Here is a 14,762-nt window from a genome sequence, read left to right on the forward strand (position 1 = left end):
TTAAGACACTCAAGATGATTACAGAGATCCATGCAGCAACTTGCACCAAGGAAAAGGTGGGTTTCTGGGGAAAGAGGATGCTGGCTGGCCCGCCTTTGTATCTGGAAGTCATCTTAACCACCTGATGAGTCCATAATAATAAATTTGGTAGTTTGTTTAATTAGTTTTTATGAATATAGGCTGGTTTTCATGCTGTGCTGGGGGACTGGGGTCTCAGCTTTGTCAGGGGCCCACCGAGGGATTGACCTGTTCCCTTGTGGTCTAGTCTGAGTCTCATCCTCATCCAGATTCATTGTTTCTGGGCAATCACCGTTCACACAGAATGATCTGCTGCCCACAAATGATGATTTAATGTGCTACACTAAAGATCATTTTACCCGATGAACGTGCATTTTGCCCATTCAACAGGTGATCTACAGCATCTTTACATGGGCAGATTATTAGGAACTAGCATTCGTTCACAATAATCTGCCTTCCTGAGGCATCGCGCTGCCTTCCAGTGAAGAGCCTGTGAGATCCAGCCCCCTGGATCTCACAGGCCGGAAGCTGTACGAGTAAGGCTGGGTTCACACGAGCGTGTCCGGATTAGGTCCGGATGCGTCCCGGTGTGTTGCGGCAAAACCGCGCGAGTAGGAATGCAATTGCAGTCAGTTTTGACTGCAATTGCGTTCCGATGTTCAGTTTTTATCGCGCGGGTGCAATGTGTTCTGCACGCGCGTGAAAAAAACCGACACTGGTACCCAGACCCGAACTTCTTCACAGAAGTTCAGGTTTGGGTTAGTTGTAGTGTAGATTGTATTATTTTCCCTTATAACATGGTTATAAGGGAAAATAATAGCATTCTGAATACAGAATGCATAGTACAATAGGGCTGGAGGGGTTTAAAAAAATAAACTCATTAACTCACCTTCTCCTCTTGATCTCGAAGTTCCCGGTCTCTTCTTTACTTGAGTTGTGGGCTAAAGGACCTTTGAGTTGAGTTTACTGATGAGTTGTGGGCTAAAAGACCTTTGGTGACGTCAGATCACATGCTCCAATCACATGGTACATCACCACGGTGATGTACCATGTGATTGGAGCATGTGATCTGACGTCACCAAAGGTCCTTTAGCCCATAGTTCATCTTTTTAAAGAACTGAAGACCGGGAGAACTACGCGAACAAGAGGAGAAGGTGAGTTAATTTTTTTTATTTTTTAACCCTCAATTGATCACCTACTATGCATTCTGTATTCGGAATGCTATTATTTTCCCTTATAACCATGTTATAAGGGAAAATAATACAGTGTATAGACTGTCACCTAGCAACCGTGCGTGAAAATCGCACCGCATCCGCACTTGCTTGCGGATGCATGCGATTTTCAGGCAACCCCATTCACTTCTATGGGGCCTGCGTTGCGTGAAAAACGCAGAATATAGAGCATGCTGCGATTTTCACGCAACGCATAAGTGATGCGTGAAAATCATCGCTCATCTGAACAGTCCCATTGAAATGAATGGGTCCAGATTCAGTGCGGGTGCAATGCGTTCACCTACCGCATTGCACCCGCGCGGAAATCTCGCCCGTGTGAACGCAGCCTAATACACACAGTATTACTCATACAGCCAATGCATTCCAATACAGAAGTATTGGAATACATTGTAAAGGGATCAGACCCCCAAAAGTTGAAGTCCCAAAGTGGGACAAAAAATAAAGTGAAAAAAAAAATAGTTTTCCCCCAAAAAATTTAAAGTTTCAAGTAAAACAAACAAACGTCATTTTCCCCAAATAAAGTAAAAAAAAATTGACATATTAGGTATCGCCGTGTCTGTATCGACTCTATAAACATATCACATGACCTAACCCCTCAGATGAACACCGTTTTTTGAACGCATCAAAAAATAAAAACCGTGCTAAATAAACCATTTTTTTGTCACCTTACATCACTAAAAGTACAACAGCAAGCGATCAAAAAGGCGTATGCCTACCAAAATAGTACCAATCCAACCGTCACGTCATCCTGCAAAAAATGAGCCCCTACGTAAGAATCGCCGAAAAAATAAAAAAAGCTATGGCTCAGAATATGGAGACTCTAAAACATCATTTTTTTTGTTTTAAAAAAGCTGTTGTGTAAAACTTAAAGGATAACTGTCACATTTAGACCCTAATTTCAATTTTCATATATGTAGTTACTAATAACATGATATTCCAGAATCAGTTACTATTAGACTGACTTACCCCATATTTAATATAATTCAGCCCTTAGCAACCAGTCTGCATAAAACTGCAATTTCACTATTCAGTTAAGATGGCCGCCACTGCCCTCACCCTGAGGCTAATCCTGTCTGCCCTCACTACCCACAATGCATTGAGCTCCTCACATGCACTAGCCAGTAACAATAGCCCCCCAAAAGTGTCAGTAACCAGAGCCCTCCCCCCCCTAAAGGGTTAATCTCCTGGAGCACAAAGGGGTCCTCTTACCACATGTTGCTTTCATTTATACACTGAGCAGATGGCATATCTCCCTTCCCTGGTCTGCGCTGCTCCAACTCTGCATTCTCCAGCTCTGCTGAGTGAGGGAGCGTCTGCCAAGCGCAGATAGACGGACCATGCCTAGCAACCCTATTTTAAGCACAGGTAAAAGTAGGAAGTACAGGGAACAAAAATGTGGAATTAAGGGGTAATTGAATACACAGTGAAAAGTTGAAATAGGGCCACCAAGGTGATATTAATCAACACAATCCAATACTCCCCAAAAAAAAAAAAATACGACAGTTATCCTTTAAGTAAATTTAAAAAAGTATACATATTAGGTATCGCCGCCTCCGTAATAACCTGCTCTATAAAAATATCACATGACCTAACCCCTCAGATGAACACCGTAAAAAAAAAAAAAAAGTAAAGAAAAGACATTTTTTGTCACCTTACATCACAAAAAGTGCAATAGCAAGCGATCAAAATGTCATATGCACCCCGAAATAGTGCCAATTAAACCATAATCTTATCCCGCAAAAAATGAGACCCTACCTAAGATAATCGCCCAAAAACTGAAAAAAACTATGGCTCTCAGACTATGGAGACACTAAAACATGATTTTTTTTTGTTTCAAAAATGATATTGTGTAAAACTTACATAAAAAAAGTATACATTTTAGGTATCGCCGCATCCGTAATAACCTGCTCTATAAAAATATCACATGACCTAACCCCTCAGGTAAATACCGTAAAAAATAAGTGTAAAAAATGCAATTTTTGTAACCTTACATCATAAAAAGTGTAATAGCAAGCGATCAAAAAGTCATATGCACCCCAAAATAGTGCCAATCAAACAGTCATCTCATCCCGAAAAAAAATGAGCCCCTACACAAGACAGTCGCCCAAAAAATAAATAAAACTATGGCTTTCAGAATGTGGATCATATTTGGTATTGTCGCGTCCGTGACAACCTGCTCTATAAAATCACCACATGATCTAATCTGTCAGATGAATGTTGTAAATAACAAAATAAAAACGGTGCCAAAACAGCTATTTCTTGTTAACTTGCCTCACAAAAAGTGTAATATAGAGCAACCAAAAATCATATTATCACGGTCGGCGTGGCTATCACATACGTGACACAGAGGGAGGGAACGAGGAAGGCCCTGCCCAAGTGAGAGGGAAGGTGGTGACCCCTGACTCACCTTGCGGCTGGCACCTGGCTGCCCTGACGTCCCTAGACGGGTTCCTCACCCGTACGCCGATCACGTGCCTAAAGCCCTGGCTTTCCCTGAGCTGAGCCCTAGATAGTGAACAGGGCGGTGGGAACACTAGTCCGCACCACTAGCTCTAAGGGAAAACACCAAGGGGAGGACAGACAACACAGACTCAACATATAATCCCAGGTGGGCGACAACAGGAGACAACAATAAGCCCAACAGGGATCCGGAGGGTAGCACTCTGGAACGACAACCAGGATTCACAACTCCAGTGGGTCAGTATAGATGTCCAGGCAGGAAGCTCTATAACTGGCAACTAGAGAAGTGTGAGGGGAGAATATAAGGAGGTTGGGAGTGGCAGACAAGAAACAGCTGAGGAGGAGAAGCTACGGATCCCTGAGTGAGACAAAAAGGATAGCAAGGCAAACACAGAAAACAATCACTAAGAAACAACGTGATCTTTAGATATAGAGCGCGCAGCCACCCGCTGCGACTTCCTGACCCCGGGTATAACGGAGTCAGACGTGGCTCTTGATACCCTCGTGACACATATGTACCCTAAACTAGTACCAACAAAACTTCCACCCTATCCCGTAGTTTCTAAAATGGGGTCACTTTTTTTGAGTTTCTACTCTAGGGGTGCATCAGGGGGGCTTCAAATGGGACATGGTGTCAAAAACCCAGTCCAGCAAAATCTGCCTTCCAAAAACCATATGGCATTCCTTTCCTTCTGCACCCTGCCGTGTGCCCGTACAGCAGTTTACGACCACATATGGGGTGTTTCTGTAAACTACAGAATCGGAGCCATAAATATTGAGTTTTGCTTGGTTGTTAACCCTTGCTTTGTAACTGGAAAAAAATTATTAAAATGGAAAATCTGCCAAAAAAGTGAAATTTAGAAATTTTATCTCTATTTTCCATTCATTCTTGTGGAACACCTAAAGGGTTAACAAAGTTTGTATTTTTTTTTATAAATAAAAATAAAAGTTTTTACTCCATTTTACCAGTGTCATGAAGTACAATATGTGACGAAAAAATAATCTCAGAATGGCCTGGATAAGTAAAAGTGTTTTAACACAAAGGGACACTGGTCAGATTTTCAAAAAATGGCCTGGTCCTTAGGCCTAGTTCACACGATCTTTTTTTTACGGGCCGTTTTTTTGTGTTCCGTATATATTTATTTCAATGGTTCCGCATTAAAAACGGAATGTGTTCCGTAAGCATTCCGTTTCCGTATTTCCGTTTTCCGTTCCGTTGAAAGATAGAACATGTCCTATTATTGCCCGCAAATCATGTTCCGTGGCTCCATTCAAGTCAATGGGTCCGCAAAAAAAATGGAACACATACGGAAATGCATCCGTATGTCTTCCGTATCCGTTCCGTTTTTGTGTAACCATCTATTGAAAATGTTATGCCCAGCCCAATTTTTTCTATGTAATTACTGTATACTGTATATGCCATACTGAAAAACGGAACGGAAAAACAGAACGGAAACACAATGGAACTCAAAAATTGAACAACAGGTCCGTGAAAAACGGACCGCAAAAAACTATAAAAGCCATACGTTCGTGTGAACTACGCCTTAAGGTTAAAATGAGCCCGGTCCTTAAGGTGCTAAATAAAAAAACGGCTGGACAGCCACATTATATGGGGTTATCCTAATTTGAGGATATATACCATATGCAATTTATGCTACAGGATGTGCCATAAATGCTTTCTGTGACCCTCAACTATCCATGACCTTTGTTTGACAAGTCAAAGCAGTCATTAGTGTTGGATATTTGAGTAATTTCCATGCACTTCAGTGAAATGAGCCACGTGAGCCGTGGTAAAGCAGACACTGGCAGCCATAAAATAGCATGCGTCCTCTAAGAGGCTCTGGGGCCGGAAATTTGCTTTCTTAATGTCTTTCCTGCACTATTATCATAAACTCTCCTGTGATAGTAGATTGGGTTATCGCTATGGATGCACCATTTTACTATAAAGCTGTGGTTCAAGGAAACTATAATACAGGGACAAATCTGTAGTATGGGACTGCACGTGGTGATGACAAAGATGGAAATGATAAACTACAGAGGAGAATCGGAAGTAAATTTGCTTATTTTTTCGATAATTACTGGTCCACATACATGCAGATGAAGCAGACCCTCCGTAACATAATTAGTTCCTCTATGTTAGGCCTTATGCACACGGCCATTGTGCGGCCGTTCCGTGCATTGGGGACCACAATTGCGGTCCCCAATGCATGGGCAACATCCCTGCAGCGGGCTGGACCCATTCAACTTGAATGGGTTCGTGGTCTGTCCACACCGCAAAAAAAAATAAAAATGACATGTCATATTTATTTGCGGTGCAGAACAACCGAAAGAAACACCACGGAAGCACTCCGTAGTGCTTCCGGTGTTCCGTTCCGTGACTCCGTTCCACATCTCCGGAATTGCAGACCCATTCAAGTGAATGGGTCCGCATCCGTGATGCGTGGTGCACACGGCCGGCGGCCGTGGATTGCCGACCCACCGTTTGTGGGCCGCAATACGTCCACGGCCGCCCAATGGCTGTGTGCATGAGGCCTTATCCTAAGGGGTTGAAAAGGGTATGAATCTGCATATTTTCTGGTGGATTTTTCCACCATTGGTGAAGACACCCTTAAAGGGCTTCTGTCACCCCACTGAAGTGATTTTTTTTTTTTGGGCTAGTTAAATTAGTTATATTGCGATATATGACAATATAATTGTGTTACTTACTTTGATCCAGCAGTTTTTTCCAAAAACGAAGTTTTATAATATGTAAATTAGGTCTCTACCAGCAAGTAGGGCGGCTACTTGCTGGTAGCTGCTGCAGAAAACCGCCCCCTCGTCGTGTTGATTGACAGGGCCAGCCGGGATCTCCTCCTCCAGCCCTGTCGGCATTTCAAAAATCGCGCGCCTGTGTTCATTCGGCGCAGGCGCTCTGAGATGAGGAGGCTCGTCTCCTCAGCACTCCCTCAGTGCGCCTCCGCCGATGACGTCTTCATTTCGTGACGTCATCGGCGGAGGCGCACTGAGGGAGTCTGAGGAGACGAGCCTCCTCATCTCAGAGCGCCTGCGCCGAATGAACACAGGTGCGCGATTTTTGAAATGCCGACAGGGCTGGCCGGAGGAGGAGATCCCGGCTGGCCCTGTCAATCAACACGACGAGGGGGCGGTTTTCTGCTGCGGCTACCAGCAAGTAGCCTCCCTACTTGCTGGTAGAGACCTAATTTACATATTATAAAACTTCGTTTTTGGAAAAACTGCTGGATCAAAGTAAGTAACACATTATATTTCATATATCGCAATATAAGTAATTTAACTAGCCCAAAAAAAAAAAATCACTTTAGTGGGGTGACAGAAGCCCTTTAAGGGTGTCTTCACCAATGGTGGAAAAATCCACCAGAAAATATGCAGATTCATACCCTTTTCAACCCCTTAGGATAAGGCCTCATGCACACAGCCATTGGGCGGCCGTGGACGTATTGCGGCCCACAAACGGTGGGTCGGCAATCCACGGCCGCCGGCCGTGTGCACCACGCATCACGGATGCGGACCCATTCACTTGAATGGGTCTGCAATTCCGGAGATGTGGAACGGAGTCACGGAACGGAACACCGGAAGCACTACGGAGTGCTTCCGTGGTGTTTCTTTCGGTTGTTCTGCACCGCAAATAAATATGACATGTCATTTTTATTTTTTTTGCGGTGTGGACAGACCACGAACCCATTCAAGTTGAATGGGTCCAGCCCGCTGCAGGGATGTTGCCCATGCATTGGGGACCACAATTGCGGTCCCCAATGCACGGAACGGCCGCACAATGGCCGTGTGCATAAGGCCTAACATAGAGGAACTAATTATGTTACGGAGGGTCTGCTTCATCTGCATGTATGTGGACCAGTAATTATCGAAAAATAAGCAAATTTACTTCCGATTCTCCTCTGTAGTTTATCATTTCCATCTTTGTCATCACCACGTGCAGTCCCATACTACAGATTTGTCCCTGTATTTATAGTTTCCTTGAACCACAGCTTTATAGTAAAATGGTGCATCCATAGCGATAACCCAATCTACTATCACAGGAGAGTTTATGATAATAGTGCAGGAAAGACATTAAGAAAGCAAATTTCCGGCCCAGAGCCTCTTAGAGGACGCATGCTATTTTATGGCTGCCAGTGTCTGCTTTACCACGGCTCACGTGGCTCATTTCACTGAAGTGCATGGAAATTACTCAAATATCCAACACTAATGACTGCTTTGACTTGTCAAACAAAGGTCATGGATAGTTGAGGGTCACAGAAAGCATTTATGGCACATCCTGTAGCATAAATTGCATATGGTATATATCCTCAAATTAGGATAACCCCATATAATGTGGCTGTCCAGCCGTTTTTTTATTTAGCACCTTAAGGACCGGGCTCATTTTAACCTTAAGGCGTAGTTCACACGAACGTATGGCTTTTATAGTTTTTTGCGGTCCGTTTTTCACGGACCTGTTGTTCAATTTTTGAGTTCCATTGTGTTTCCGTTCTGTTTTTCCGTTCCGTTTTTCAGTATGGCATATACAGTATACAGTAATTACATAGAAAAAATTGGGCTGGGCATAACATTTTCAATAGATGGTTACACAAAAACGGAACGGATACGGAAGACATACGGATGCATTTCCGTATGTGTTCCATTTTTTTTGCGGACCCATTGACTTGAATGGAGCCACGGAACATGATTTGCGGGCAATAATAGGACATGTTCTATCTTTCAACGGAACGGAAAACGGAAATACGGAAACGGAATGCTTACGGAACACATTCCGTTTTTAATGCGGAACCATTGAAATAAATATATACGGAACACAAAAAAACGGCCCGTAAAAAAAAGATCGTGTGAACTAGGCCTAAGGACCAGGCCATTTTTTGAAAATCTGACCAGTGTCCCTTTGTGTTAAAACACTTTTACTTATCCAGGCCATTCTGAGATTATTTTTTCGTCACATATTGTACTTCATGACACTGGTAAAATGGAGTAAAAACTTTTATTTTTATTTATAAAAAAAAATACAAACTTTGTTAACCCTTTAGGTGTTCCACAAGAATGAATGGAAAATAGAGATAAAATTTCTAAATTTCACTTTTTTGGCAGATTTTCCATTTTAATAATTTTTTTCCAGTTACAAAGCAAGGGTTAACAACCAAGCAAAACTCAATATTTATGGCTCCGATTCTGTAGTTTACAGAAACACCCCATATGTGGTCGTAAACTGCTGTACGGGCACACGGCAGGGTGCAGAAGGAAAGGAATGCCATATGGTTTTTGGAAGGCAGATTTTGCTGGACTGGGTTTTTGACACCATGTCCCATTTGAAGCCCCCCTGATGCACCCTAGAGTAGAAACTCAAAAAAAGTGACCCCATTTTAGAAACTACGGGATAGGGTGGAAGTTTTGTTGGTACTAGTTTAGGGTACATATGTGTCACGAGGGTATCAAGAGCCACGTCTGACTCCGTTATACCCGGGGTCAGGAAGTCGCAGCGGGTGGCTGCGCGCTCTATATCTAAAGATCACGTTGTTTCTTAGTGATTGTTTTCTGTGTTTGCCTTGCTATCCTTTTTGTCTCACTTAGGGATCCGTAGCTTCTCCTCCTCAGCTGTTTCTTGTCTGCCACTCCCAACCTCCTTATATTCTCCCCTCACACTTCTCTAGTTGCCAGTTATAGAGCTTCCTGCCTGGACATCTATACTGACCCACTGGAGTTGTGAATCCTGGTTGTCGTTCCAGAGTGCTACCCTCCGGATCCCTGTTGGGCTTATTGTTGTCTCCTGTTGTCGCCCACCTGGGATTATATGTTGAGTCTGTGTTGTCTGTCCTCCCCTTGGTGTTTTCCCTTAGAGCTAGTGGTGCGGACTAGTGTTCCCACCGCCCTGTTCACTATCTAGGGCTCAGCTCAGGGAAAGCCAGGGCTTTAGGCACGTGATCGGCGTACGGGTGAGGAACCCGTCTCGGGACGTCAGGGCAGCCAGGTGCCAGCCGCAAGGTGAGTCAGGGGTCACCACCTTCCCTCTCCCTTGGGCAGGGCCTTCCTCGTTCCCTCCCTCTGTGTCACGTATGTGATAGCCACGCCGACCGTGATAATATGATTTTTGGTTGCTCTATATTACACTTTTTGTGAGGCAAGTTAACAAGAAATAGCTGTTTTGGCACCGTTTTTATTTTGTTATTTACAACATTCATCTGACAGATTAGATCATGTGGTGATTTTATAGAGCAGGTTGTCACGGACGCGACAATACCAAATATGATCCACATTCTGAAAGCCATAGTTTTATTTATTTTTTGGGCGACTGTCTTGTGTAGGGGCTCATTTTTTTTCGGGATGAGATGACTGTTTGATTGGCACTATTTTGGGGTGCATATGACTTTTTGATCGCTTGCTATTACACTTTTTATGATGTAAGGTTACAAAATTGCATTTTTTACACTTATTTTTTACGGTATTTACCTGAGGGGTTAGGTCATGTGATATTTTTATAGAGCAGGTTATTACGGATGCGGCGATACCTAAAATGTATACTTTTTTTATGTAAGTTTTACACAATATCATTTTTGAAACAAAAAAAAATCATGTTTTAGTGTCTCCATAGTCTGAGAGCCATAGTTTTTTCAGTTTTTGGGCGATTATCTTAGGTAGGGTCTCATTTTTTGCGGGATAAGATTATGGTTTAATTGGCACTATTTCGGGGTGCATATGACATTTTGATCGCTTGCTATTGCACTTTTTGTGATGTAAGGTGACAAAAATGTCTTTTCTTTACTTTTTTTTTTTTTTTACGGTGTTCATCTGAGGGGTTAGGTCATGTGATATTTTTATAGAGCAGGTTATTACGGAGGCGGCGATACCTAATATGTATACTTTTTTAAATTTACTTAAAGGATAACTGTCGTATTTTTTTTTTTTTGGGGAGTATTGGATTGTGTTGATTAATATCACCTTGGTGGCCCTATTTCAACTTTTCACTGTGTATTCAATTACCCCTTAATTCCACATTTTTGTTCCCTGTACTTCCTACTTTTACCTGTGCTTAAAATAGGGTTGCTAGGCATGGTCCGTCTATCTGCGCTTGGCAGACGCTCCCTCACTCAGCAGAGCTGGAGAATGCAGAGTTGGAGCAGCGCAGACCAGGGAAGGGAGATATGCCATCTGCTCAGTGTATAAATGAAAGCAACATGTGGTAAGAGGACCCTTTGTGCTCCAGGAGATTAACCCTTTAGGGGGGGGAGGGCTCTGGTTACTGACACTTTTGGGGGGCTATTGTTACTGGCTAGTGCATGTGAGGAGCTCAATGCATTGTGGGTAGTGAGGGCAGACAGGATTAGCCTCAGGGTGAGGGCAGTGGCGGCCATCTTAACTGAATAGTGAAATTGCAGTTTTATGCAGACTGGTTGCTAAGGGCTGAATTATATTAAATATGGGGTAAGTCAGTCTAATAGTAACTGATTCTGGAATATCATGTTATTAGTAACTACATATATGAAAATTGAAATTAGGGTCTAAATGTGACAGTTATCCTTTAAGTTTTACACAACAGCTTTTTTAAAACAAAAAAAATGATGTTTTAGAGTCTCCATATTCTGAGCCATAGCTTTTTTTATTTTTTCGGCGATTCTTACGTAGGGGCTCATTTTTTGCAGGATGACGTGACGGTTGGATTGGTACTATTTTGGTAGGCATACGCCTTTTTGATCGCTTGCTGTTGTACTTTTAGTGATGTAAGGTGACAAAAAAATGGTTTATTTAGCACGGTTTTTATTTTTTGATGCGTTCAAAAAACGGTGTTCATCTGAGGGGTTAGGTCATGTGATATGTTTATAGAGTCGATACAGACACGGCGATACCTAATATGTCAATTTTTTTTTACTTTATTTGGGGAAAATGACGTTTGTTTGTTTTACTTGAAACTTTAAATTTTTTGGGGGAAAACTATTTTTTTTTTCACTTTATTTTTTGTCCCACTTTGGGACTTCAACTTTTGGGGGTCTGATCCCTTTACAATGTATTCCAATACTTCTGTATTGGAATGCATTGGCTGTATGAGTAATACTGTGTGTATTAGGCTGCGTTCACACGGGCGAGATTTCCGCGCGGGTGCAATGCGGTAGGTGAACGCATTGCACCCGCACTGAATCTGGACCCATTCATTTCAATGGGACTGTTCAGATGAGCGATGATTTTCACGCATCACTTATGCGTTGCGTGAAAATCGCAGCATGCTCTATATTCTGCGTTTTTCACGCAACGCAGGCCCCATAGAAGTGAATGGGGTTGCCTGAAAATCGCATGCATCCGCAAGCAAGTGCGGATGCGGTGCGATTTTCACGCACGGTTGCTAGGTGACAGTCTATACACTGTATTATTTTCCCTTATAACATGGTTATAAGGGAAAATAATAGCATTCCGAATACAGAATGCATAGTAGGTGATCAATTGAGGGTTAAAAAATAAAAAAATTAACTCACCTTCTCCTCTTGTTCGCGTAGTTCTCCCGGTCTTCAGTTCTTTAAAAAGATGAACTATGGGCTAAAGGACCTTTGGTGACGTCAGATCACATGCTCCAATCACATGGTACATCACCGTGGTGATGTACCATGTGATTGGAGCATGTGATCTGACGTCACCAAAGGTCTTTTAGCCCACAACTCATCAGTAAACTCAACTCAAAGGTCCTTTAGCCACAACTCAAGTAAAGAAGAGACCGGGAACTTCGAGATCAAGAGGAGAAGGTGAGTTAATGAGTTTATTTTTTTAAACCCCTCCAGCCCTATTGTACTATGCATTCTGTATTCAGAATGCTATTATTTTCCCTTATAACCATGTTATAAGGGAAAATAATACAATCTACACTACAACTAACCCAAACCTGAACTTCTGTGAAGAAGTTCGGGTCTGGGTACCAGTGTCGGTTTTTTATCACGCGCGTGCAGAACACATTGCACCCGCGCGATAAAAACTGAACATCGGAACGCAATTGCAGTCAAAACTGACTGCAATTGCATTCCTACTCGCGCGGTTTTGCCGCAACACACCGGGACGCATCCGGACCTAATCCGGACACGCTCGTGTGAACCCAGCCTTACTCGTACAGCTTCCGGCCTGTGAGATCCAGGGGGCTGGATCTCACAGGCTCTTCACTGGAAGGCAGCGCGATGCCTCAGGAAGGCAGATTATTGTGAACGAATGCTAGTTCCTAATAATCTGCCCATGTAAAGATGCTGTAGATCACCTGTTGAATGGGCAAAATGCACGTTCATCGGGTAAAATGATCTTTAGTGTAGCACATTAAATCATCATTTGTGGGCAGCAGATCATTCTGTGTGAACGGTGATTGCCCAGAAACAATGAATCTGGATGAGGATGAGACTCAGACTAGACCACAAGGGAACAGGTCAATCCCTCGGTGGGCCCCTGACAAAGCTGAGACCCCAGTCCCCCAGCACAGCATGAAAACCAGCCTATATTCATAAAAACTAATTAAACAAACTACCAAATTTATTATTATGGACTCATCAGGTGGTTAAGATGACTTCCAGATACAAAGGCGGGCCAGCCAGCATCCTCTTTCCCCAGAAACCCACCTTTTCCTTGGTGCAAGTTGCTGCATGGATCTCTGTAATCATCTTGAGTGTCTTAATGCTACCTGCCACTATGTGAGCAAGTAGTAGCTGTACAATGGGCCCCTAGAATTAATTTTACTGGTGGGCCCTAATCACCCTAATCTGACACTGGTAGTAGCCATCACTCTTTCCCATATAATTTTGCATGTAAATGCAGTTCTTCACCACCACTGACGACCAGGCAGCTATCAGAAAGGAACTCTTCCCTCCCAACAATTGTCTGCTTTCTAGGCACATGTAAATGTGCCTTATGGCTCTGTTCATACCACGCTTTATGTTTACAATTGGTGTACCTACTGGAAAAGCTACCCGTGAATATGCCGGGCATATTCACAACCCCATTCACCGTCAAGCTGGTATTCACTTGATTGAGAGTCTTCCATTGAAGGCATGTGTTGAGGAATTCTCTCCTTCTTTGTTTGGACTTTTAGCACAGCAGGCAGTCTCACTTAAAGGGGTTCTCCGGGCTTTTAATATTGATAAACCTATCCTCAGGTCATCAATATCAGATCGGCTGGGGTCCAACACTCGGTACTCCCGCCAATCCGTTGTATGAGGAGACGGCGCGCAGTGCACACGTGCCATCTCCCTTCTCTCTTCCTGTCCGTTGCTGCTTTGCCATAACAGCAGCGAGCAGGAAGAAAGAAGGGAGACAGTACATGCGCCATCTCCACATATAACTGATCGGTGGGGGTTCTCCACATATAACTTATCGGTGGGGGTGCCGGGTGTCTGACCCCCGCCGATCTGATATTGATGATGACCTGAGGATAGGTCATCAATATAGGAGAGCTCTGATAACTCTTAACTTTCTCAGTCAGACCATTCACTCTGACCAGAGAGGGAAGGGGGAACATTGACTTAATTAGAACATCACACATTACCCTGATCAGTGCACGGCTCAAGAGAACAATAGAGCGGTTATACTGTAATCCAAATTCTGCAACTACTATTTTCATGAGGATTACCCTTCAGATACTATACTACTTCACAGCAGCAGTATACTGACAATGTATTACCTACAGTGTTGGACTGGGGTGCCTAGCGCCCACCAATAAAATTATTCTGAGGGCCCACTGTAAAGCTACATGCAAATTTTACCCATTCATACAGCAGCAAAACCCTAAAGATGATTAGGGGGGCCCCTGTAGTGACTTTTAGAGGGCAAGTTCCTAGGGAAGGAGGATATTGGCTGTCCTGCCTCTGGGGCTAGAAGTCATCTCAGCCCCTGATCCACCTATAATAATAAACTAGGTACTTTGTTAAATAAAATAAATTCTCTATATGTAGTGCCATTTGTGTAGAGGTTGGGGAACTCCGGGCTATTCACCTGTCCCCCCTATGCGCCAGTCTGAGCCCGATTACCTATCTATGTACAAGGTTTTATTTGTGTTGACTACTACAAAAGGCCAAGATT

The 14,762-nt window shown here is 43.2% G+C and overlaps 1 protein-coding gene across 1 annotated transcript in view; it reads right to left on the reverse strand.

The window, feature by feature from the left end:
* Positions 1–13,737, reverse strand: part of LOC121005522 (steroid 17-alpha-hydroxylase/17,20 lyase-like) — a 33,040-nt gene extending 19,303 nt beyond the window's left edge. Inside the window, exon 1 of the mRNA XM_040438294.1 lies at positions 13,692–13,737. Within this exon, the coding sequence (XP_040294228.1) occupies positions 13,692–13,737 (46 nt within the window). The remainder of the gene's footprint in view (positions 1–13,691) is intronic.
* Between the last annotated feature and the right edge of the window lie 1,025 nt (positions 13,738–14,762).

This window comes from Bufo bufo, chromosome 6 (assembly GCF_905171765.1).
Source record: "Bufo bufo chromosome 6, aBufBuf1.1, whole genome shotgun sequence".
NCBI classification, from domain to species: domain Eukaryota; kingdom Metazoa; phylum Chordata; class Amphibia; order Anura; family Bufonidae; genus Bufo; species Bufo bufo.